This window comes from Helicoverpa zea, chromosome 10 (genome assembly GCF_022581195.2).
Source record: "Helicoverpa zea isolate HzStark_Cry1AcR chromosome 10, ilHelZeax1.1, whole genome shotgun sequence".
NCBI lineage: Eukaryota > Metazoa > Arthropoda > Insecta > Lepidoptera > Noctuidae > Helicoverpa > Helicoverpa zea.
Window position 1 is genome coordinate 7,871,780 of NC_061461.1, and position 25,262 is coordinate 7,897,041.

Below are 25,262 nucleotides of genomic sequence, written 5' to 3' on the forward strand. Positions count from 1 at the left end.
TTTATCCTTGATGTCGTCAGAACTACCTAGCGTCGGTGCATAGACACTGATAACATTAAGGAAATTGTCACCGTCTAAGTGAAGGCGCAATGTGGTTATACGGTCCGAGATGTGGATTGGACATTCTTGAAGTGTCTTCACAAGATTATTCTTGATCACAAAACCAACTCCCGACCTTCTTGGTTCTGTTGCAGCAGTGCCCTTCCAGTAGAAAGTGTAGCCACCGCCATGCTCGACTAGCTCGCCCTCATCGGCAAGGTGGGTTTCGCTTACAGCAGCTATATCAATATTGTAGCGGCGGAGTTCTCGAGCAACTATGGCTGTTTTCCGTTCTGGGCAGGCGTTTGTCTCGCGGTCGAGAAGGGTGCGAACATTCCATGCACCAAAAGTCAGTAAAGGTGTTTTACGTTTATTACTGTTGTTGTGTCGACCACGAATAAAAAGATGCGGAAGCAGCCGTGGTTACTGCTATCCAAAGAGTGTTTGGGGTGAGCATTTTTTTAGGGCACCTTTTCTAGCCCCCTCCCAGGCTGAGCAAGGAAAGCAGTGCTCCCCTAAAAAGGGCTGCTTTGTCGCTCTGGGTGCTGCCGGATTCCCTCTGTCCCCCCAGCTCAAAGAGAAAACGACCACGGCATGTACTCACACCCCCAGAGCCGCTAGTGTGCAGGTCTCAGACAAAGCTCAGGTTGCATCAGCCCGAACCTCTCTACCTCAACCTATCGCCACTAGTCTTCGCCAAATCGGGGTCCATTATACGGAAGCAGTCAGATGCGCAGGATATATTACAGTACAGTACAGTAGTAGTGAATTCTAGTACATAATAGATATTAATTGTCTTTAGATATCACTTGAATCACGATATCTCCGATTGAAATTCGAGTAACAAACAGTTAAACTTTGGAATTTACTAGGTATCTATTATAAGAAGAGGATATAGCTGATCATATTCTAAGTTAAGTACTTCACATATTGTTCCTGTTGACAAAATTATACTGGATCACTTGAAGTATTTTTGCAACTTATGCGTCGAAATTGTTATCACAAAAACACACATGGGACGGATATTCACAATGAATGTTATTTGTTCGCAGGTAGCTAAAGTCTCAGTATAATCCTTTAATAGCTTACGACACACATAAAAAACAATGGGATACTCTCATGCCGGAAGGCATATGGCAATAACTGCTTATGTGGAAATATAAGAAGAGAATTCTCATCGCTTGATTGCTTCGAAGCTCGTGTATGTAAACAAAAGAATGTAGGTTACAATGTTGAGAAAACTGGGAAGCTGCAACTATGTGTGTATATGTATGCTCGTAAATATCCAACGCTTTGGTTTCCCTCAAACACCGCAACAGAGTATGAGTTTGTAACGATCATGCTGTAATCCTCACTCCCCGCAATATTGATTCGTCACGTCAGTGCTGTATTATTAAAGTGCTAATTTCGAATTTTAAGTTAACGGTCTCGATACGTTTTTACAACTCGGCTGAAATAAAGAGTCGTATGTTACATTATGTGATTTAAATATTCCAACGTCATTCATTTTGCTGAATAATAACTACTATGTCGTGAGTGAGAGCCTTTAAATGCTAATTTTAAATTTTAATGCCGAAAACGGCTTTATTTACTAAACAGTTCTGAAAGTAATGCTACGTGAAAAGAATGATAATTTTCGGAAATGTAAGTAAGTGAATGTTTCAAATTAAAGCTGATTATCATGAAAAGCCTTCTTACAAATATGTAAAAAGAAAATTAGACGGGAAAGGAGAATACAAAAAATGCCCTCCGAAAATTGACTGAAAAAATTAGCAATACCTACTGAGTAATAAAAGGCGTATGAAAACAAAACGCTGCCTTATATTCATTGTTTTTCCATGTTGTCGAAGATTAGATGATATTGTCTATTATACATGTAGATTTTATACGTTGCTACAATTGTCTTAAAGTGGAATTAATTTGATCGACTGACACCGCTATCACATGGGCCGATTTTGCTACGAGCGGGAACGAAGGTTTTGTATTTTGCATAAAGAATCAAATACCCACTTGAAATGAGAGAAATACTTTTCAAATATACGTCCAAGGCTATTTAATATATGATTCCATTCATGAAGATATGAGAAGAAATAAAAATCTTGTCGTCTATAGATGTAATCAGAATTTTGGGAATATGATATAATATTATGTTCAGCTAGATGAGACTTTTCGCTTTAGATTATTTTTGGGATATTTAATAAGTTGTCAAGTTTATTTAGGTAATTTACATAATTAGATTGGTTAGTAGGTTCCATTTCATCCTATAGTTTTTGCAGAATTTCTTAGGACCAAAGCCAATTCTAACTTGCTTTATTATTCAGTACTGATTGTTAGATTTCTGTTTAATCCGCCTGCGCAAACCAGCGTAGTATTATGTTTCATAACATCTATATTTACACTCATTAAAAATTAATATGTTGGTGTTTACTGAATCTTCATTATAACAACTGCTTACGTAATGGAGCACCGTTGCGTATAAAAACAAGCTTTATTACAGTTTCTAAAGTAAGCAAAGAGAACTTAATTGGTATAGTAATGTTTGTGAAACCTTGGAAACTTTGTATCGTATTTGATTATGTAATATGGATTAAAATGGTTGTTAATCTTGCCAATTTTTAATCCATCCATCCATCCGTTTAGTCCATGTTGATATTATGAAAGATTATGCGAAATTAATATTGTCATTCACTGGATGGATGTTTACAACGCTACTTGCTTTACATATCACTTGTCATTGGCAGAATCGTCAACAGTAACATCGACACGAATTGCCATAAATAAATATAGAATAGAATAGCATTATGAAATGGCATTTGAAACTAATTAAAAAAAATCTAACTAGCAGTTACTACGATAACATTACACTCATTTGGGCATTGGTGTCGGTTCCGAGATATCAAGATCTTCAAAATAAAAAATGCTTTAAGCAAAACGGTAGTTTTTGAGAGAAAAGGCCTATCCGATTTATGCAATATCCAAAAGGAGAGATAATAATTTTTAATTGGCACTCAACATGATACTTTTGAGATCGTTAATAGCACGTTGGAAACTCGTGGTAATCCATTTAAGGAGCTTTAATTGGAATAAAGTTCAAGTCAATATCGGTTCTGAATTTATACTTTGTGAATCATGTTCATGTATGTATCGAACATTTTATTTACTTATGTACATTTCAAAGTATGCCTGTTGCAAAATTTATTTTCAGCAACTCAACAAAGTCTTTGGTATACCTAAGTAAGACTCAATTTGCGTCTATCTATTGATAACAAAATCATGATCATTGAATCATTCTGTCTGTCGAGGTTTCACGGTGAAACTACTGATGAACTATATAAATTCTTACACAAATATTCTAGCCGAAGACTTTTCTCATAGGCCGTTTACTACTGACTGTTTTATCCGATTGAGGAAAGTGGTCCTTACTTGGATGTTGGTGAACTGTGGGAAACGGCTAATCTATACTAATATTATGAAGAGGAAAACTTTGTTTGTTTGGTTGTAATGGATAAACTCAAAAACTACTGGACCGATTTTAAATATTCTTTCACCATTAGAAAGCTAAATTATCTGCGAGTAACATAGGCTATATTTTATCCAGGTGTGGGCAGTAGCTCCCACGGGACGCGGTTTCACACCGCGGGAAAACGGCCAGTAATAAATGATAAAATAAAAGATGAGAATACTTTACCTTAGCCAAAGCGACTGCTGGGAAGGTGTCCCAGGCTAAGTCGGTGTCTTCTCCCGACTGGCCTCGTCTCTGACCTCGGAGGATTCTGGCTGCAGTGGCCGTGGTGAGGCTCATACCGTCCCCCACTACTAGTATCACGTTCCTGCACAAAGAAATTGAAGTTTGTATGAGTTTATGTAAGTCTATATTTCTTTATACTAAACATGTAATAACGCTTAAGAGTTTGTGTGCTTGAAAATTAATATGAGCGATAGTTTTTTTTAAAGAGTCTCTTCAGAGTTTTTTGCCGGTTCTTCTCCATAAGACCCACTCTTTGAAACCATGCATCTAGTTTGCCCTTTCAAAATAGCTGTTATAAGCCTATTTGAAAAAAAAAAAAGACTTTTGAGCGTGCTAATCTCAGGACGCGAATCGATAAAAAAAACTTTTCAGTATTAAATAGCTTCTTTATCAAGGAAAGCTATAGGCTACTTTGGTCTGGGTCGTCGCTGGTGAAACCGCTGGTGGAAGCTACTAAAATATAGTCACGTTATTACATTGCATCAAATAAAAAAAAAATAACTTAAAAGTCTGTTCTACAACTCTACTATGTAAGTTCTTATAATTACCCAGGGAATACAAACTTAATTATGAATTTCCACTCCTTTGTACGTGTAATAATTAACGTTGAAAGGGAACGTTTCTTGCATACTGATGGGAATGCCACCATAATATTCCATAGGCGACGTAGAATCTACAATCTTAGTTCTTTCGAGGAATGCTTAATGCTTCTAAGGCAGAATTATGCCTACCTTGTTACAAGTCAGCTTGATCTCTAGGCCCCAATATGGGTCAATGATATGCCTTTTTGGAGTCGTCTTATTCTATAGTATTTAAGTTGTATAATTTTTTTTTTTTCTAAATTCGGTAGTTGTGGTGTGGTGGCAAATGAATAAAGCGTCAACCTCTATATTAAGAGAGTGTGGGTTCAATTGCATGAACTACTAAATATTTAATGAAAACATAGAAAAATACACGTTTATATTTTTTGATCTATGGTTAGAATCCTTGAACACTATGGTTGTTTTAACCACCAATTTATGAACTGTGTTTTAATAAGATCTATAGGTAAGCCTTAATAAAAGCTACTTTTTGATTAACTTTTTCTTTTACAACAGACCCATAAAATCACAAAAGATAAAAACTATGAAAGTAATCGGTCTCTACGGACAAATATAATTCAAAGACTTTTTTATTCCATAAACCTAGCTTAGGTCATTTAGTTAAGAACAGATTACCAGATTGACATAAATCCGATTTCTCATAAAAATAAGTTTAAGTATAAAAAAGTAACAAAAAATAAAATAAAATCTAATCAGATTAAAAGGTCTGTAATTTTTCTTTTAATTTTTATGTGACCTTTGACCTTCTAAATATTACAAGGTCGAGGCGTTCTGTATAAGACAGATTGGCTATCGTTTGTTCTAATTAGCCAAGAAGAATGTTGCTGACATCTTTGTAATGAATCCCCGTCGGACTATTTAGTTAGAACAGTTTAATTGCGTAAATTGTATCAAAAATTAAGTTATGTCACGTAATAGCAATTTGTTTTGATCTTGAAAATATTCTTATTATAAGTTGTGGGTAAGATGAATATTGGTTACTTTGTAAGTTTGAGAATAGCTTTGTGAGCTGATGATACATAAAAAATATTATACCTCATTATCCTCCGAGCCTTTTTTTTCCCAACTATGTTGGGGTCGGCTTCCAGTCTAACCGGATTCAGCTGAGTACAAGTGCTTTACAAGAAGCGACTGCCTATCTGACCTCCTCAACCCAGTTACCCGGGCAACCCGATACCCCTTGGTTAGACTGGTGTCAGACTTACTGGCTTCTGACTACCCGTAACAACTGCCAAGGATCATAAGTATAACAATTGAAAAATAAAATATATTGGACTTCTGCGCAGAGAACTTTCTTTATTTGTTCAGTTTAGAAATAACAACAAAAAACGGTATCACAACAACGGCCTTCCCTATTTTTTGTATCACATTTATCAGCGTCAACGCTCACTGTGACTAATGTACCCCAATGTGAGGATCTGGGGGCTTAACTTGTCCCCCAAAAGGGACGAGTGGCAGGTATGTAAACCGAATAATTAATTACATTATCTGTCTATTGTGGGGAATGGAGATAAAAATATTCTGGGAAACCAACGGAAATCCGAGAAAAACTAAGCACTATTATGTTACGGAATAAGGTTTAACATACAGTACTTTATTCATCAATATCAATGTTAAACGTTAACATACCGACATAAACAGTTATTTTAAAACTACTCATAATAACATTATGATCATAATGTAACGTAGATGTGAATAATGATAGCAGTACTCAGTATGAAACATAATTATGTACCTACTATCTCAATCAAACTGCAACTTTGTCTGCGTGAAACAAAGTTGCACTCACTAAAGGTGGCCACACACTAGCACTTGCTACCCTTCGGGCCACAGGGTTCAATATTCGAAGATTTCCCGCTACAAAAAAGGGCTCAAATATTTCGGTGTGAATACAATATTGTATATTGCATGTCGAGCATACTACACACATTCTCAAACACATGCGCAATTACTGCAGCATCGTAACCTGATGCGAACAGTGTGAGATCCACCTAACGTCATATCTCGCGTCCAATATAAAAGAACGAGTTTGACGTTGACACAGTGCTCCACTTGATATGGAGATTTTGTTTGCTTTAAATTGGACAAGAATAATAGTCTCGTCAGCGTTTCTGGATATAGGAGATGGATTTGCAAGAATCTGAAATATCGACTTGGATAAATGGCACGAATTCATTTTTCTCTATATGATATATCCACATAGTAGGTATGTGCCAGTACTGCCAGTCTAGAATTACTAACGTAGTTGGGTTCTTTCATTGATTCAATAAACAGACGCAACTATCAAAACACTAGTAAGTATCTACTCAGCTGCATCTGGATAGACTGGAAGCTAATTCTAACAAGTTTCGAAAAAAATTATCATGTCATGTCAGTCATGTTATGAAAAGTATTTAAATACACATACCCCAAGATTAACTAAGACTTGGTTCTGACATTAATTGATAGGTAAATTAGGTTAATATTATTCCGCAATTCACTTCAATCTCTGAATAATATTCGTATATTAAAGCTTTGAAATTGCTACGCAACTAGAACCTAGTCATTACCTTTCAAAGTAATTACATTTAACGTAGAGAGCCCATTACAAGAGATATACATTCAGTATATAGTTGTAACTATAAATTACAGAATGATATAGTGTTATTACAAATACACTTCTCGTTTGTAAAGCTCAATATCTTTGATTAATTTACGTAAACATTGACTTATTAGGTACATTAAAATTAAAAACTATGCCAGTAAAAAACTTTAAACTTAAAAGCATAAAATATTCGTCCCAATCGATATGAGAATAACAATAATGTTTCTTTTTTATCGTGAAAAATTATAATCACTCACTTTTCTTACTAAGATAAAAATCATAGGTACTTACAATGTTAAGAGAAAAAAATACCGTGTAAGCATTTTCTAACTTTACAAGCAGAAAATAAGAAATTTCATGAGCGTGGATCGCATTACAATAGGCTCGGAATTAATCTATCTTGAAAGAATGTCCGTACTATGTACCTACATATATTGTCGAACCCATGAAAATAAATGTGGTAGGTACTCATTTAGTATTTTGTTCAAACATTATTATAGCATAATATTTTTAAGGGTGCGTCCACATCTGGCGAATGTGCCGCGAATGTGCAGCTCGCGAGCCGTTTGCGACCTGCCCGCGAGCTGCGCGCGTGCATTTTTGTTCGTGCGCCGCTTCTGCGCCGCCCGCGCGCAGTTCGCGCGCGACCTAAGCGCCGTACACGATCAGCGCGCAGGCGGCGCGCGACGCGCTCTTTATTAAATAATAAACGGAACTGTAAGGGCGAGAACAGTGCGCGCAGATCGCGCGCTCTATACGAGCCTTGCATGAGTTGCGCTAAAGAGGCGCACCAAGCTATTGCAGTGACTGCACGCGCGCAGCTCGCGGGCAGGTCGCAAACGGCTCGCGAGCTGCGCATTCGCGGCACATTCGCCAGATGTGGACGCACCCTAAGACTCTACGAGATGAAATTAAATTTTGTCTAATTTATCACAGTCACACTAATAAAATTTCAACTATCATTTTGGAGTAAATACAATTATTAACACGAATATCCAAATAAATGATCAGTTTCCTACAACATATTATAATTTCCAGTATTGCAATATACGAAGCTTTGTTTTCACAACTCATTCATGTGAATATAACATTCAATTTACTAGTACAACAAGATTCCTAATATTTGTACTGGATATGTTGTTTGTAATATATTGTGTGGGTCTACGAATCATAGCTTGGGCCGAGTGTTTGTTAACATAAACAAAACAAGTGTAATAGTTGGTATATTGCCCCAAGGGACAAAAGCTAGAGAAAATAAACATATGAAGGTTAAGAAAATGGAGAACATGTACCTACCCATTTCTAGGTTCTATGTAGTAATTATGAAATAGTGCTGTCGCGAACACTCCCGCCTGACCACTGCTAAGTTGATTTTATTATGACTTGCCCTTCAGAAATAGAAGCACATTACGCTTTTCTAATACGGTAAATCTTAAGGAATTTGCCTTAAGCAGCGCCATTTGGAACGCTTTCACAAAAGTGGATTTTCCGAGCCGTTCTGTACATATGGACAGTATCGCGTGCCGATGTATCTGTTATTTGCTGTGTTTTGTGTGTGATTAAACTTGATTAAATAACATTCACTTGGTATTACAACTTTTTATTATGTTCCACATTGTTGTACAAAAATTGACAGTTGCTAGTGCTGTGTCCGTTCAGAATGAACCAAAATGAATGACGGGACTAGTGACGTCCCTCAACAGTACCTACTGCAAGAAATAACATGCAAACAGCGAATAAAAGTATCGCATTTAGCAAAACCGATAGTATACGCAAAAGAAAATCCGCTAGTGTGACTGCGCTGTTATGTTACAAATTTTGCAACTGTTCAGCCAGAAAAGTATCCGCTGGTACACACAAGTTTTCATTCAAAATATTTTATGCTGATTTTACGAAAACAGTTTTTCACAAAGTTACAATTTCTATTTAGAAAGTATAAGTCCGATGTGGCCCACATAGGAACTTGACCGGGTTTCCCGCGTAAGTATTGCTTTTGTGCAAATCTCGGTCATGTTACACAACCGACACGTTACGCCAAAATGCTGGTAAATAACCATGTAGGGTATATGGTGCGTTTGGAATCTCAATTTTGCAAAGCTGGCGAAAAAATCCAATATTTTGTTTAGTTACTTTGTAGGTATGTTCCTAAGTCTGCACTTTATTAACTAAGTATCTTATGAAATCTACGAAAACACTTTTATATAATAAGTAACAAAAAAAACCGGCTAAGTGCGAGTCGGACTCGGCACGAAGGGTTCCGTACCAGATCAAAAATAAGCAACAAAATCACGTTTATTGTATAGGAGCCCCCAAAATATTTTTTTTTTATTCTAGTTTAGTATTTGTTGTTATAGCGGCAACAGAAATATATACATCATCTGTGAAAATTTCAGCTCTCGTACTATCACGGTTCTTGAGATACGACCTGGTGACAGACGGACGGGCAGAGGAGTGAAAACAATAGGGTCCCGTTTTACCCTTTGGGTACGGAACCCTAAAAATGAGAAATAAATAAGGTTCTTTCGTAAAATAATGTAGGTTACTAGGAATATGTTATTTCATACTCACTTTGCGACAGGTTTCTTATCAGCTGCGTACTGAAGTCGTTTCTGCAACGTTTCCTGCGCCTGAGTGTACCAGTAGTGGCGATCTGTGAAAGTATAAATCTATGATAATATAATCAGGAGGAAAAAATAATGTGTACGTGCGTCCACATCTGGCGAATGCGCCGCGAATGCGCAGCACGCGAACCGATCGCGAGCTGTCCGCGAGCTGCGCGCGTGTATTTTTGTCCGTGCGCCGCTTCTGCGCCGCCCGCGCGCAGCTCGCGCGCGACCTAAGCGCCGCACGCGAGCGGCGCGCAGGCGGCGCGCGACGTCTGCCATCTTCGATAGTACTGAGCCAATATACGGGACTGTAAGGGCGAGAACTGATTGCGCGCAGATCGCGCGCCGCTCGCGCGCTCTATACGAGCCTTGCGTGAGTTGCGCTAAAGAGGCGCACCGAACTATTGCAGTGACTGCACGTGCGCAGCTCGCGGACAGCTCGCGATCGGCTCGCGTGCTGCGCATTCGTGGCGCATTCGCCAGATGTGGACGCACCCTTAAAGGGTTCGAAACTACAAAACTGATTTGAAAAATTCTTTCACTGTTGGTAAAGGTACACTCTTCTAGAATAATACCTATAGGCTACATTTTATACATTCAGTTTCATATTTCTTCTAAAGAAGTTTCGAAAAAAAAATGTTTCAAGACGTATAAATTGTCGCCTTTGAAATATTTCGTAACGACGCGTCTCAAATAGGCAGCAAGAAATAAATTGACGTACATAAGTAATATCACATATCCAATTTACATAGGTAAAGGTAAACAAAACACGCACAATAGGGCTGTTTGTTAGGAAAACAAAGAAATATTTCGGTGTAGAACACAATGGTAGGATGTAAATTATAATAAGTAGGTTCATAGAACTACTAGTAATGCTCTTAGTAACAAATAAGGCTTCTGTTTAAGCTTACATAGTATAAGTTGGAAGTATATAGCGAAACAGGATTATTGTGTGGCTACCAACAGCTTAGCATTTGTTTGGGTTTTAATGTGATTATAGTTAAGTAAAGAATAACATAATGTGGCAACAAGTTTTCTTTTAACGTAAAGAAATGTTTAGGTACACTGCGACGAAATATGTATGTATATCATATTTTTTTTAGATGGGCGATCTTTGCCCCGTTGAATGTCGAGCTTAAATATACGCAAGACACAATTGATTTTATATTGTTTTATAATTTCGACATACAAGTGGTTAATACATTTCTATAAGTACCTACATAGGTAGTTAAGGTTCGATTCACAAAAATACAATCTTTTGCCAATCCATGAAAGTATCGCCTTCAAGGTGTTTGAATATTTGTTATTTTACTTTCGCAACCCCGAGATTTGGACTTATCTTGCATGACACACAGAAAAGCATCTACATGCAACAAGGTGAAATATTTAAAAAGGCTCACTACATAGAAAAGTTTTCACAGAACAGCTTACAGAGATACAATAGAAACCAATGGCCGAAAGGCAAGCTGCAGATAAACTTTGTGTAAATTGTATCAAGCTTTACTTCTATCCACACAGTTCAGAGCCGTTCATAGTAGAAAGACTATGGATAAAATTGTGTTACTTAGATAGTGACAAAGCCAAGAGAACGTCTCTAAGAAACATACAAAAGGTTCCTGTGAATTCTTTACAGTCTGTTAGAAAATTCTTGTGAAATAAAAACAAGCTATCTACACAGAGACCTATAAAGAGTCTGACTTATAAAAGGTGGCACCTGAAAAGAGCTGCAATAAAAAATATTCGTAAACACTGTGTTTTATAAAGAAAAAACCACTTGATACTTGTTCTATTTGAAATGCAATTAGAAAGTAGAACATTAAGAAAATAAAAAGTATCAAGATGTTTATTTTTTATGAAAAACATTTTTTATTTGTCGCTTTTTTTTGTGTGACCTTTTATAAATGAGGTACACACTATCACTATTACATTATACTTATGAGTCCAATAAACAATACTAAAGGTTATTTTAATAACATAATTGGAGAAAACATCTTATAAAAATATAAAAAATACAAAAACATTCCTGAAAAAAGATATTAGGTAGGTATTGAAAATATTCAATAATCGCCAACAACTAATCCGAACTTCCATTGTTATTGAATATTAACTTTCAGAATTATTAAAATCAAATATTTATTCCGTGAACTGAGTCCATTATTCTTACGAGTCAAATGAGAAATGAGCGTATTTAATCAGAACGAAAACAACTGGAAGTCGTTACTGCCGCTTTGATGCCCATTATTTAAATTTCTTCAGTATTGCTGGGTGCTTAACTAAGCATTTTGTTTATTTGGGCTATACTAATGCTTGTTTTATTACAATGTTTGTTTGACGTGTTATTATGGGTATGGACTGTTTATACTTATTATAGTTCGGCCATTCAGAGAATGCGTTCCTGACACGTCGCGATTGAACTGACGACGTAACTACATTCATTGATTATTGATATAATAATGTTGTTTTAATGCTCCTCAATTGTTAAAACGGTAAACAACCAGCAAAAATATTTTTATCGTAACTGCAACGCCATTGCAAAGTTACGTCGTCAGTTCAATCGCGACGTGTCAGGAACGCATTCTCTGAATGGCCGAACTATAGTGACGGTATTTTGAATTGACTAACACGCCAAATATGGTTCGACCTCTGTGTAAAACAGCGCAGAGATTTTGGTTGAAGAATTTTATTAACGCTATTTAATTAATTAAACATTATAATTATCCTTGTAGAGTAAACACAAGGGCCAGCTATTTAAAGTACTAATATAATAGAAAATGTCCGCTTACATAATTTAATGTACCTACGAGTAGGTAAATACATTTTTAGCATGCTCTTCAAAACCAACGGATTATAATACTATGTAGGTAATATTTTTTTATCGACATAAGAGATTCATTAGATAGCTGGATGAAAAAATCTAAATTGGGCTCTACGTTGGAAGGATTTATTGTAATATGATAAACGACTTGACTGATAACAACCCAATCTACACTATAATAATATTATGGGGTAATTTATTTGTTTAAGGGCGGATTTATCAATCGCCAGATAACTATTCTGAAAAATTTGTTTTACGTTTTGACAGCTTTTGTATTGAAAATATATCAGACCGCCATATTTATTCCCCAGATAAAAGTTTACTGATTGAAGAATCGGCCATAACTAAAATTCTTCTTCTTCTTCTTTCTCCTGCCCTGTTCCCAATTTTACTTGGGGTCGGTGCAATATGTCATTCTCTTCCATTTTCCCCTGTCACTCGTCATACTGACACTCACTCCCTTCCTATTCATATCGTCTTTCAGGCAATCCATCCATCTTTTCTTAGGTCTTCCTCTTCCTCTCCATCCATCTACATTCATACTTAGCACACACTTTGTTGCATGCGTAAAATTAGAGTATGTATAGTTACCGTATGCCTCCTTAGCCTCAGTCTTTTGCGGTGCCGGCGACAAAACACTGGTGCTGATAGCAGACATCATGATCGCGATGCAGCACCAAGCACTCATGATTCGCAAGCCTACAATCAAAAATCGTTTATTCATACACGGCTTACCACCTTAATTATTTATTACTTGCTATGCCAACAGTTCTTTTTTGCATTATGTAAGGAAAAATCGATACCTATACGAAAAAAAGTTACAAGTTAAATACATAACCATTTACAGGCACACACCACATGTTCTTAAAAGTATTAAATATATCTAAATTTAAAAAAGACAGCTCCCAGAGCGCCCACCCTTCACCACTTCCTATGTATTTTTGCTGAGAAGAAGTGACGCAACAAACTCCCCAGCAACACATCTCTGTCTGTAGGTTAGAAGAACCTTTGACTTTGACTGCCTCGTTGGTCTAGTGGTCGCAAGCGCGTCTGCTGTGCTCGAGGTCTCGGGTTCGATTCCCGGGTCGGGCCGAAATCGCTTTGTGGGTTTTCTTAAACTTTCACAAAGCAGCCCGTAGTCTGGAAGTTGGTGATTGATTCACCCGTGCATCGAAGAGCACGTAAATGTCGGTCCTGCGCCCGATCTCTTTCCGGTCGTGTCGGATTGCCGTCCCATCGGGTTATGAGAGTGAAGGAATAGAGAGTGCACCTGTGTCTGCGCAAATGCTCGTGCACTATAATATGTCCTGCGCAGCTGGCTCATCTCCTTAAGTGAGAACAGCCGCCGTGGCCGAAAACGGCCGTGAACGCCATTAGAAGAACCTTTCAACATTGTTTGCTATATACATTTGTTGCATTGCTGTGCACAATATGCAATCATACCTCATCGGTACTGCAGTCTTGTCCGGGCGTATTGAAGAAACACCGAGTTGTCGTTACGCACTACCACTTGCGTTTTCGAAATAATTACCGAAGTTTCTCCACTTTATCTGCAAAGATAAAAAAGTTTTTGTTAATTTTTATTTCTTGAGGAATGATAGCCTGGGGGTACTTGACAGTAAAATTAATAATCCTCTTTTATAGTACCCATAGGGCAATTTGCGTTTATAAAGTAAAAAACAAACTATGGTATTTCAGAAACAAGGTTTTGTTATTTTAAAATTAATCGGCGTGGTTGTAAAATTTCCCATTCAAAATTAGTGTTTTTTTGTTTGTTTGTTTTACTAGGATCGTTTTTATATGTATTGTAAATATGTTAATATCTATGTATATAAATGAATAATTAATATTAAAAATTCCTCAAAAATAAAATAAAAATAAGTTAGGCCAAAAATGCAGTTTCCTTGTATTTCCATTAACAGGTAACTGATTGTAGTCTTTGCATCAGACCGAATTTCCTTACTAACAAAACTAATTTCGGAAAAGCCTACCATTACATGTTTGGATCATCATGACCAATTACGCTTTGATTTATGAAGGAGAAATGTTGGTTGATGTTACACACATATATTACTTACAAAAATAATACTGTAGAATCCCTTCATAATACAGGTTATTTTCCTATAAAATTATATTATGCGCAGAACAAAGCAATATGTTAGTGGGTATCTACCTATAGATATCAGTTTCCTAATGATTTATGCGCAGCCTATTCATCAGTTAGATGTTGTAGGATCTAGAACGTTCCATCAGTAAGTAATATTTTATGTTCCTACATTATGCTGGCGAATATTCGACAGCCAGAATATTGGCCAGAATATAGACGGAATATTAATTAAAAATTAATATAAAAAACGTAATAATAAATAAACGTAATAATAAATATACAAAACGTCGTGGTGGCCTAGTGGGGAAAGGGCCAACCTCAAGTATGAGGGCGCAGGTTCGATCCCAGGTCAGGCAAGTACCAATGCAACTTTTCTAAGTTTGTATGTACTTTCTAAGTATATCTTAGACACCAATGACTGTGTTTCGGATGGCACGTTAAACTGTAGGTCCCGGCTGTCATTGAACATCCTTGGCAGTCGTTACGGGTAGTCGGAAGCCAGTAAGTCTGACACCAGTCTAACCAAGGGGTATCGGGTTGCCCGGGTAACTGGGTTGAGGAGGTCAGATAGGCAGTCGCTTCTTGTAAAGCACTGGTACTCAGCTGAATCCGGTTAGACTGGAAGCCGACCCCAACATAGTTGGGAAAAAGGCTCGGAGGATGATGATTAATTAAAAATATAGTTACTTATAAATTATGATTGTTTCCATATTCTTTAAGGCAAACAATTTGATAATTATAAGTCTTCATCATATTAATGGGTCTTCAATCATTTTTATTATAAAAGCATGACCTATTATTTAAAAAATAAATTATGTGTACGTGTGGTGTGGGTTCGATTCCAGGTCAGGCAAGTACCAATGCAACTTTTCTAAGTTTGTATGTACTTTCTAAGTATATCTTGGACACCAATGGCTGATAAAAAGGTGAAGGAAAACATCTTGAGGAAACCTGGACTATATAGTCTGAAATTAGGTACCAACCCGCATTGAGCAAGCGTGGTGATTAATGCTTAATCCTTCTCCACGTGAGAAGAGGCCTGTGCCCAGCAGTGGGACATAAATAGGCTGTAACAGTGTACGTAATACATTCAGACCACTCTCGAAAAACATTGTCTACGAAATATTTGACTCTGAACTACCTACATTGTTTTAAAGCCCTTTGTTGCTAAAATACAATAGCTCTCATATGGAACTAGTCTTCCCTGGTATCTGAATGTAAATCTATTCAATTATTTTGGGCTAAACGGAAAAAATAAAAGATAATACCTAGTTTGTGGAATGAAAACCTTAGGGTGCGTCCACATCTGGCGAATGCGCCGCGAATGCGCAGCACGCGAGCCGATCGCGAGCTGTCCGCGAGCTGCGCGCGTGCAGTCACTGCAATAGTTCGGTGCGCCTCTTTAGCGCAACTCACGCAAGGCTCGTATAGAGCGCGCGAGCGGCGCGCGATCTGCGCGCAATCAGTTCTCGCCCTTACAGTTCCGTATATTGGCTCAGTACTATCGAAGATGGCAGACGTCGCGCGCCGCCTGCGCGCCGCTCGCGTGCGGCGCTTAGGTCGCGCGCGAGTTGCGCGCGGGCGGCGCAGAAGCGGCGCACGAACAAAAATGCACGAGCGCAGCTCGCGAACAGCTCGCGATCGGCTCGCGTGCTGCGCATTCGCGGCGCATTCGCCAGATGTGGACGCACCCTTACAATGCTACTTGCATTGTATAATTTATATAAAAAAAACATATATTTTGGGATAAATCTTATATGAAAGATATTCATGAAAAACGATTAGCGTGGCACCCACATGCTTATTACCCTTCCCAGCAACTAATTATAGAATCAAGCTGACCTAAATTTAAATATCTGGGTCAATAAACTAGTAAGAGCAAATGATGGCAACCCGTGCAATAAATGACACCACCTAATCGGGGTCACGAACAATAAAGAATTATCTCTCGCTAAATACAATAAGCATTTTTCTGGCAGATATACCACAAAGCGTTCTCATTTCCTCTGTACATCTAAGGAAATAACCTAAATTATGATTTTGATGGTCGCTTTGAGAATAAATCTCGGCACACATAGCGACAGAGCGATTAAAGAACAAGAGAGAATCTCATTTATCTCGAAGGAACTGCGAATACGCTGATAAGAGGAAGTTCCACGAGGTTACCAGGGACCGACAGCCGTGAAGTTCCCAACTCCATTCTTCTGATTGCGGTCAGCGAAACGGCGAACTTTAAAATTGTTTTGTGCCCGAACAGAGGTCCAATCAATAGGAATTTGTATTATATCAAACGATTTATTCAAATCCCTGCGGCTCTCCTTGTTTAATCAGCGAGTTTCGTGTTAACAAGTTCGGTGTCATGGCCCCGAAAGAAAATGTTAATAAGCCCGCCTAATTATTTTGTTAAAGATTTCTTCGGGCGGCGATAATTGAATGATTACGGCGGGTAATTTTGCTTTAAGAAATTAGGTTCTTGATACTGGAATTAGACCGTTCTGAATAGTTTGGTAAGCCTGAAAAAATGAAGGGTAAAAATTCTCCGCATAAGTTAAAAATGTCATACTTAATTTTAATTATAAAAGCGTCCCGTGGTCGGCGGTGTAGTTGAGGCGTACATAATGAACTTCCGAAGCCTTCAACGAGATTGCGTCCCAACGCTTCCTGTATATGACATGTACGTAACGTATATGATAATACCTATACGTATACGTATACGTATACTACATGTCTATTTGTTTCAGGAGGGATGTGTTACAGCGTGTAGGGGTGACACAAATAGTTTCAGCCGCGATAGTTCGCTCGCTCTTGTTTTGAATTCTACTTTAGTGTCAGATTTAGTGCCGATAACTTTGTGTCTAGTCTGGCACGCTAAGCGATGTCCGATATTCAGTTTGCAAATGTTGCGGCCAAATATTCCGGGAAATAGTAATCAAAACAGTTTACAATCAATTAATCTGGTATTTGACATAGGCGTAATTTCCTAATTCGTTGTTGGCACAAAACATAATTTTGACTTTCGGTATGTTTGCACCAAAATGAAAATCAAGCTCTTAGTTTGCATTGATAAAATAATTTTGATAATGCATGTTTCATTTATTCGTCTCATTTTTCAGTAACACCTCAGTTTTCATCATTACCATCATAAAACACACGACCACAATGAGCACATACCACAGCTTACATTCGGCAGCAAACAGTTTAATTCAAAAGTCAAACAATAGCATAGATACAATGGTTCCGCAGCGACATTCCATTATCAAAGTTGGAATGGCAATCCGAAGTTGGGACACGCTGCGTAACGGTCAATAATCTGATATCAACTGCTTGAAATTCTATTCCGTTTATCATATTGTTCCTAATGAGCTTTATTTTCAAACAAAAGTGGCGGACTACAATGGAAATAATAAATCCGCTGGCCAACAAAAGATTTGAGCTTATTTTAGTTTGTATGGAGTTGGCGGAAGTTTTTGGTTTATAAGTTCTTTGTGAGGGATGTCGCCAACAGTGCGGTCTACAGGAATTCAAGGTGAGTGCGCAACTTCTAGCAAGTTTGTTCTTAAGCTACCTACATGACACACTTTGTTGGGGCAGCCACATTAATATTTTACACGGAAATACCGAAACCTAGTAGCAAGCTTTTATGATATAAAATTGAACGGCTTGCTGGCGAAAATTGTCAGCTGGGCTCTTGTGTCACGTCATGCATGAATAACTCAATACGAAACTCATTTCAAGGAAAAAATACTATTTCGTAGATCAAAAATATAGTAAAATATTGAAATTCAGAGTAACGATATGTGTTGTTGCTTTGAGACAAAATAAATACAAATAAAAAGAGAAAAGCCTAACATTTTACGAGTAGTTTCCAAGAAAAATAGAATAGGCATTGTAGTCAGTGTTTTTTCAGATAGTAGAGAAAGAGAGTCGAATATATCTAGGCAAATGCTATTGTCAATTGGCGAATCCTCCCCTGGGACCGGAATATAGAGTAGTTGTGACCGAATGATGTATGACTGACGTACAGCAGATAGATTTATTCACTTTTTCCTTAATCTCCGCAGCCTTGTTCCCATGGAGCCAAATGCCAAACAAACAATTCCGTTTTCCTTAAAATAACACATTTATTCCACATAAATAATTGTTATACCCAATTATGTTCGAGCAAAAAACTAAAACGCCTTAGAAAATTACGCTAACACAGCTGTAAATTTTCAATTCAACATGCGCTATAAAAGTTAAGGCGAGCTATTATGTCAAAACTAACATAATGGCGTAATTAGTCTCAATTACCTTACCGTAGTTTATTTAAGTCGTTTGAAGCAATTTGCACTTATCAAGTCGCCGGAGAAAATACTGCTTTTAGTAAAAGAAAGTTTTTCTTATTATTTCGCGGGTTCTGCTCACGGTTTGATTAAGTCTTCAGAAGATTTTTTTTAAAGCTTCGAAGTAGTGGCGACGTTGCAGTTGCATCTTCTAGTCGGACTTGCAAAAGTTTATGTTTCTACAATCACGTTTCAATATTAAATACTTTTAGTAAGAAGCTATTTCTACCTCTTCAATACTTGGTGAATTTAACCAGCTAAGTTTTTTTTAAATATTTTCTACACAGGAGGTTGGTTTACAAACTCATGTGCACTGGCTACAACTATCTGGGTGTACAAATATTTTGTTTACCGTGTACAGCTTTTGAAAACTTACTCGTACTAAAATATTCTAGTGACTAGAAATAACATTTATGGCAAGGTACATTTTTTTTAATTAGATGTAGTTTCCTTCAACTCTACCTACTCAGCGAAAGATGACTAAGCTATGATTTGTAAATAAGTATAACTTAGAAAAGTTGCATTGACACCAGACCTGAATTCGAAATCACGTACTCGCTTGAGAATGAGGAGCTTTAACCAATGAGCCAGGCGACTACATTTCTATTGTAACAACCAAACTCTAGAGAAACCTAAAGAATTCCTAATAAAGGAACTTGTCATATTAACCATTATACTACCAAATCATTACGCCAAATACAAACATAGTTCGGATAGTATAAGAAAAGAAAATGTAACTACAAATAAATTCACCGAAAAACAACTCCTGAAGGCGATTTTCAAACACAGTCACATAGACAAAAGAACTCAAATAATGAGATTTCCATTTCAACGGAACCTTAAGAATACTACAAATATAACCTGAATCACGGTTTGTCACGCAACCTAAAAGAATTACGTGAATCAGATTCACAATGAAAAAATGCTGAACAATTTTCCTGTAGATGTAAATCAAATTACTACTTCTAGACATTAGCATTTCTTTTTCTCCAAAAAGATTGTTGGAAACGATAACTTAAAATCACCTTTTTGAGGATAATAAATTATCATCAGATACGTTTTAGCACTATATATCATTATTTATTGATAAGCAAGTCAGAAAATAGTACTCTTACATTCAGATTCAGATTCATACGCCAAACAACAAATAAATCAAATGATTTTTTCTAAAGAAATTCTTCGCTGTTCTATAATGCCTAAGTATCAAAAGGCTCCTATATTTTTCCAGTGACTACGTACCCTAAAGATTATTTCTTAAGAGCCTATAAAGAAAATAAAAGAAGTCTAAGTATCTGTTTGTGAACTAAAATAATCCAAATTCAGGTCACAGAGTCACAGCTTTATAAAACTATGTCAACGAGGTATTTATACCAAGTAAATGGGAAATATATTTTACATAAGAGTTACTGCAAATAATTGAGTCTTGGAAATTTCTAGTGCTATGAAATGAATGCCTATTACCAGGCTTCGGAACTCAGGTTTGTTCGTAACCAAGTTAAGTATATGTTGAGAATTCAGGGCAAAAATTAAGCCGCGTAGCGCTTTTAATTTTTTATTGAGTAGTCAAACAAGCTTGGTCGTTTTGCAATAGATTTATATGCAAGTTACATATAGGCTGACTTACTTAAATATTACTGATCAGTTAAGTTCTCTCTATAATAAATTATGTACTTACCTACTAATATAACTATAGAAAAATGCTATATATTTTTCTAAGTCTTGATATATTTTATTGTCACTATGTGCAGAATTTTATATATTAATTTTTTTTACCGCATTACGACATAAGTTAATTACACTACTCAAATATTGAGTTGGACTTTACCATTCGGAGAAAATTAATTAGAAGACCTACCGATGATGTTTTATTAAATGAAATTGCAATGCAGTTTTGCTTCTACGAAATTGCCTCGTTTATTCATACGCTGAACTATAATAGCCCCCTTATTTGGCAGAAAGTTTTTTTTTTCTAATATCGCGATACCGTCACACATGGTCGGTTAGTCCCATGGGGCTATTCCATTTAAGTAGAACTGAATGTTATATTCAGGTTCTAACAAAATTATTAAATTAATCTAAACTACGGAAATTCATAAACAAATTTCCTTTCTTTCCCAAACTCTCGAATGATCGAGCAAGAATTACGACAAATAATTTTCTTTCATTTATTTTTTAATTTATTGCTCGACCACCGACCGGCTCCCGAATGTTACTTTTTAATTTTTACTTCTTTTATGTCTTACGCAGCTGTTATACCGGGTACGTCACGAATGTTCAGCCAGCCATTACAAAGTTATTGAGTACTTTACTTGCCCGAAAATGTACTTAGCCATTCCGGATAGTAATATAATGCTTTTAGGCGAAAGGTCTCAACGATCGTAAAAAACAAAACTTTGGGATGTTGTTTTAATTCTTGAAGAACAACTTGAGTTTTAGGGTTGATTAATGAAGTTATTTGATTTACTAGCTGGTGCCCGCGACTTCGTCTGCGCAGGTTTAGTATTTCGAACAATATGTTTACAAATTGTAGCCTATGTGTTATTCTGATGTATAAGCTATATTATTGTAAAGTTTCATTAAAATCCATTCAGTAGTTTTTGCGTGAAAGAATAACAAACATCCATACATCCATACATACAAACTTTCGCGTTTATAATATTAGTAGGATTTAAACGCAGTTGAAATCATCGCTTTAGAAATGAAAGCTTTCCATTTATATTACAATTGACTTAAAAAAAATACATTCAACGTGATCCATTAAATGAATAAAACCCTGGCGGCATCTCTAAATATTTTCTTAAAACACTTTTATGTAAGAAAGACTGAAAGGTATCCAAAACAGCTTGTAAGTATACATTAAATAAGTAGATTAGCTTTTGTTTAAAAAAACAAATTTAAATATGGAATAGAGAAACACCGACGCAAAAAAGGCCGGGCTGGGGTATCTACCGACTCCCATTTAACTTAACCGGCTTCTAAAGGAATGTTAGAATACTTTTCCCCCTTCTAATTACTTGCCAGATTAAAGTCGCAACAAATTTCTGAACAGTTGAATTGGGAAAAGCGAGAAGAGCTGAGAGAAAACTTCATTGCTTGTTTTTATTTTGTGTATCCAGCAATTGGAATGGGTAGAACGACAAAAACACAGATTTTAAAAGTTTTTTTTTTCAACCGGTGGCCGGTGCTACTCAGCAAGTTTATAAATATGGAAAAGCGATACAGGTTGGAATGTTGTGTTTTGCCACAAAAAATACATTTCACAAACCCACGCAGGTAAAATGTACACTGAAAAGGTTTCAGAAGCAAAAGTCATGTGCGACTTGCGACTATTTGTACCTAATACTCTTTTTTAAATATCTATGTCCATACAACGCATCACTCGAGTTTTTAGAATGAATGGACATAATCCGCTCCTAGGAGAACTAAGTCTTGATTGTAATTGACGTAAGAGAATCAATCTTCATTAAAAAATAGAGATTAATCTGAAAATAAAGATTAACTTGGACTCTGTCTGAAATTGAGCTTCATTATAATTTAAATTAAGTTTTGTTTTCACGTAATTAAAAGTAGAATAATAATTAAACCTTAAAATACTATCAGTTTTGGAGATTTATATCTACTGTTTACAGAGATAATTATTGCAGAATGTTTTTACTAGCTCATAAATCAACCGTTTGATAAATGACCATCTTTAACTGATGTACATAGAACATAGATAATTTACCAAATATAGCATTGACCCAAAGAACCTTACATAGGTAAATGTGTGTACTTTTTCAGCTTAAAAGAAGCTTAATTTTTATTACCCTTTTTTTTTACGAAATATTTTTAAACAGCTTAGTTAATAATATTCAAATCAATCAAATATACTATGCTTTGCCTTCGCAATTTCCTATTTAAGATCGCGGTGACAAAAATACCTACCAATTAACAACAATACAAATGAAATCGTGTATTTGTCTCGAGAGAGTGTTAGGGAAAATCCTTCACAAATGTCCTACAAATTAAGTGTCCGTTGTAAGAATACATGATGTTTCTTACATGACGCGTTTTACTCACTGACGTATTGTTCCCCGAATAAATACATACATATGTAGTTTGATATAATAAGTCGCTCCATTCATTTCTTTTTTGATTACGTTGTACAGGAAGCCTGTCTGTTATTAGTTTCCCATTGTTAGAGACAATGAGGAAATTCACAAAGAAATATATTGGCTGGAGATGAGTGGGCCGATGTTTTGATTCAATATCAGATAATAAGGTTCGATAATGAGCTCGAAACTATTTTCGGCTCACGGATGTTAATTTCGTTTGTTGCCAGCATTAATTATAATTAACCTTTTGGTTGTATTGGTACGATTTATCATTAATTAAAGGTTCATGTACTTACATCCATTGTTTGATTTAAAACCTCAGTACAATTTATCGAGATATTTTGAAATGGTGATGTTCAATATTTGGTCTTTGCGGAAACGGTATCTGAACCGAAATATGGCTGTTATAACCACAAAATAAAATTAATAAGTGGGAAATCAAAAGGAATAATGTACATTTCTATAAATAAATAAATAAAATTCGTTAGTGCAGAAAATTCGCTTTAACATATTAATAAAAGACACTTAAATGCGTTATGAAGTTTACAGTACGTTTGTAACCAATGAATGTTTATTAATAATGTATTAAAATTTGTAAATAATATTATAATGTAATCGTTGACTGACATGTTCTATAAATAGTAAAATTTGTTGAATTTTTTTAAGTTCAAGTATTAAAGCATTTAAACACGTGTAGATAAAACAAATGAAGGAAAAACCTTTTTCTCATCGGGATCGCATGTGCTTGAATATTTTATTTTTCATTTCATGCAAAATGTTCGATGTTTATCCCAAACCTGAGGGCGCAAACTATGGAGGAATTTATTTTTATTTTTATTTTTTTTTTCTTTATTGGCCAACCAACAATTATTTACACTAAAAATAACATAAATGACTTTCAACCACAACATAAGTTAAGTGCAACAATTTCTTATAGGCTAGCACTGCATGCTCCATAAACATAGAAGCTGTGAAACAAGTAGGTACAATTTATAATTTGCTTAAATGTTAAATTAAATTAAGTTAAATTAAAAACAAAAAGAGACACAATAAAATACAAAAATAACTATAAATAAAAGAAAAGACATAAAAAATAACAATTAAACGCTACTGGTAATCGTTCTACGGAACTTGGCATATGAGTCAAAATGGACATCAATGAGGTCGCTAAAGCCATTAAGCAATTTACAAATACGAGGCACGACAGAATTAGCACCAAGCACAGTTCTGCGGAGAGGAGGGTGTAAAGGAGTAATGGGACCACGCGGTAGTCTAGAAGGTGCCCGAAACTGAAATTTGGATAGTAAAAGGGGACAATCTATTTTACACCGGAGTAATTTATATAAGAAAATGGAGTCACTAATCCTTCTTCGTTTCTCCAATGATACCATCCTAAAGCAAGATAATCGGTCCTTATATGATCGTATTCGTTTCGCCTTTCCACTGGCATAGGCTAAATGCCAGAGGAATCGTTTTTGGATTCGCTCCAGTCGAAGAATGTGCGTGGAGTAATGAGGTCTCCAAACTGTGCTACAGTATTCCAATATACTACGAACCATACTGTTATATAATAATATTTTTGTTCTGCTTTGCTTAAAACCAGCAACATTCCTTAAAATAAATCCCAGCATTCTGGATGCTTTTTTTATAACGTTTTCAACGTGAGGTACAAACGTCAAGGAGTTGTCAAAAACCACTCCCAAGTCCCTTATTTGATCCACCTCTTGGATTACGTTATTACCGATATGATAGACACTAGCCGCAAATTTCTTTTTTCGAGTGAATTTGACGTGGTAACATTTTTTTACGTTTAACATCATATCATTATCGGTGCACCATTGAACCAACGAGTCTACGTCCTTCTGAAGTAATGTTATATCGTTTTCAGATTCAATTATCCTACAGAATTTGAGATCGTCTGCGTACATATAACATTCGGAGAATCGAAGGCAGTGCGGGATATCATTAACGAAGACATTAAATACAATTGGTCCAATATGTGAGCCCTGAGGAACCCCTGACGACGTCTTGTAGGTTCCAGATTGGAAACCATTTACAACAACAAAGAAAACACGATTTTCGAGATAAGACTTTAGCCAATCATAGAGTGTACCGGTAATTCCGTACGCAGATAACTTCGACAGAAGTATATGGTGGGGTACGCGGTCAAAGGCTTTGCTAAAGTCTGTGTAAATGACGTCCATCTGCTTGCCGCAGTCTATGGCATCCGATAGCATCTCAGTAAAAGTCGCTAGATTGGTGCAAGTTGATCTAGAGCTCACGAAGCCATGTTGAGAAAAGCTCAAATACAGTTTAAAGTGTGCTTGTATATATGGACAGACTAA

At 36.4% G+C, this 25,262-nt stretch overlaps 1 protein-coding gene across 2 annotated transcripts in view; it reads right to left on the minus strand.

Moving 5' to 3' along the window:
• LOC124633860 (alkaline phosphatase-like) overlaps positions 1-25,262 on the minus strand; it is a 97,997-nt gene that overhangs the window by 12,834 nt on the left and 59,901 nt on the right. Inside the window, exons 3-6 of one of the 2 annotated variants that reach the window (XM_047169227.1) lie at positions 13,838-13,944; positions 12,986-13,093; positions 9,542-9,623; positions 3,728-3,869 (exon numbers count right to left, since the gene is read on the minus strand). In XM_047169227.1, the coding sequence (XP_047025183.1) occupies positions 3,728-3,869; positions 9,542-9,623; positions 12,986-13,082 (321 nt within the window). In that variant the 5' untranslated portion in view covers positions 13,083-13,093; positions 13,838-13,944. Of the gene's footprint in view, positions 1-3,727; positions 3,870-9,541; positions 9,624-12,985; positions 13,094-13,837; positions 14,132-25,262 lie in introns of those variants that run through there. The other variant, XM_047169228.1, reaches the window with a different exon arrangement.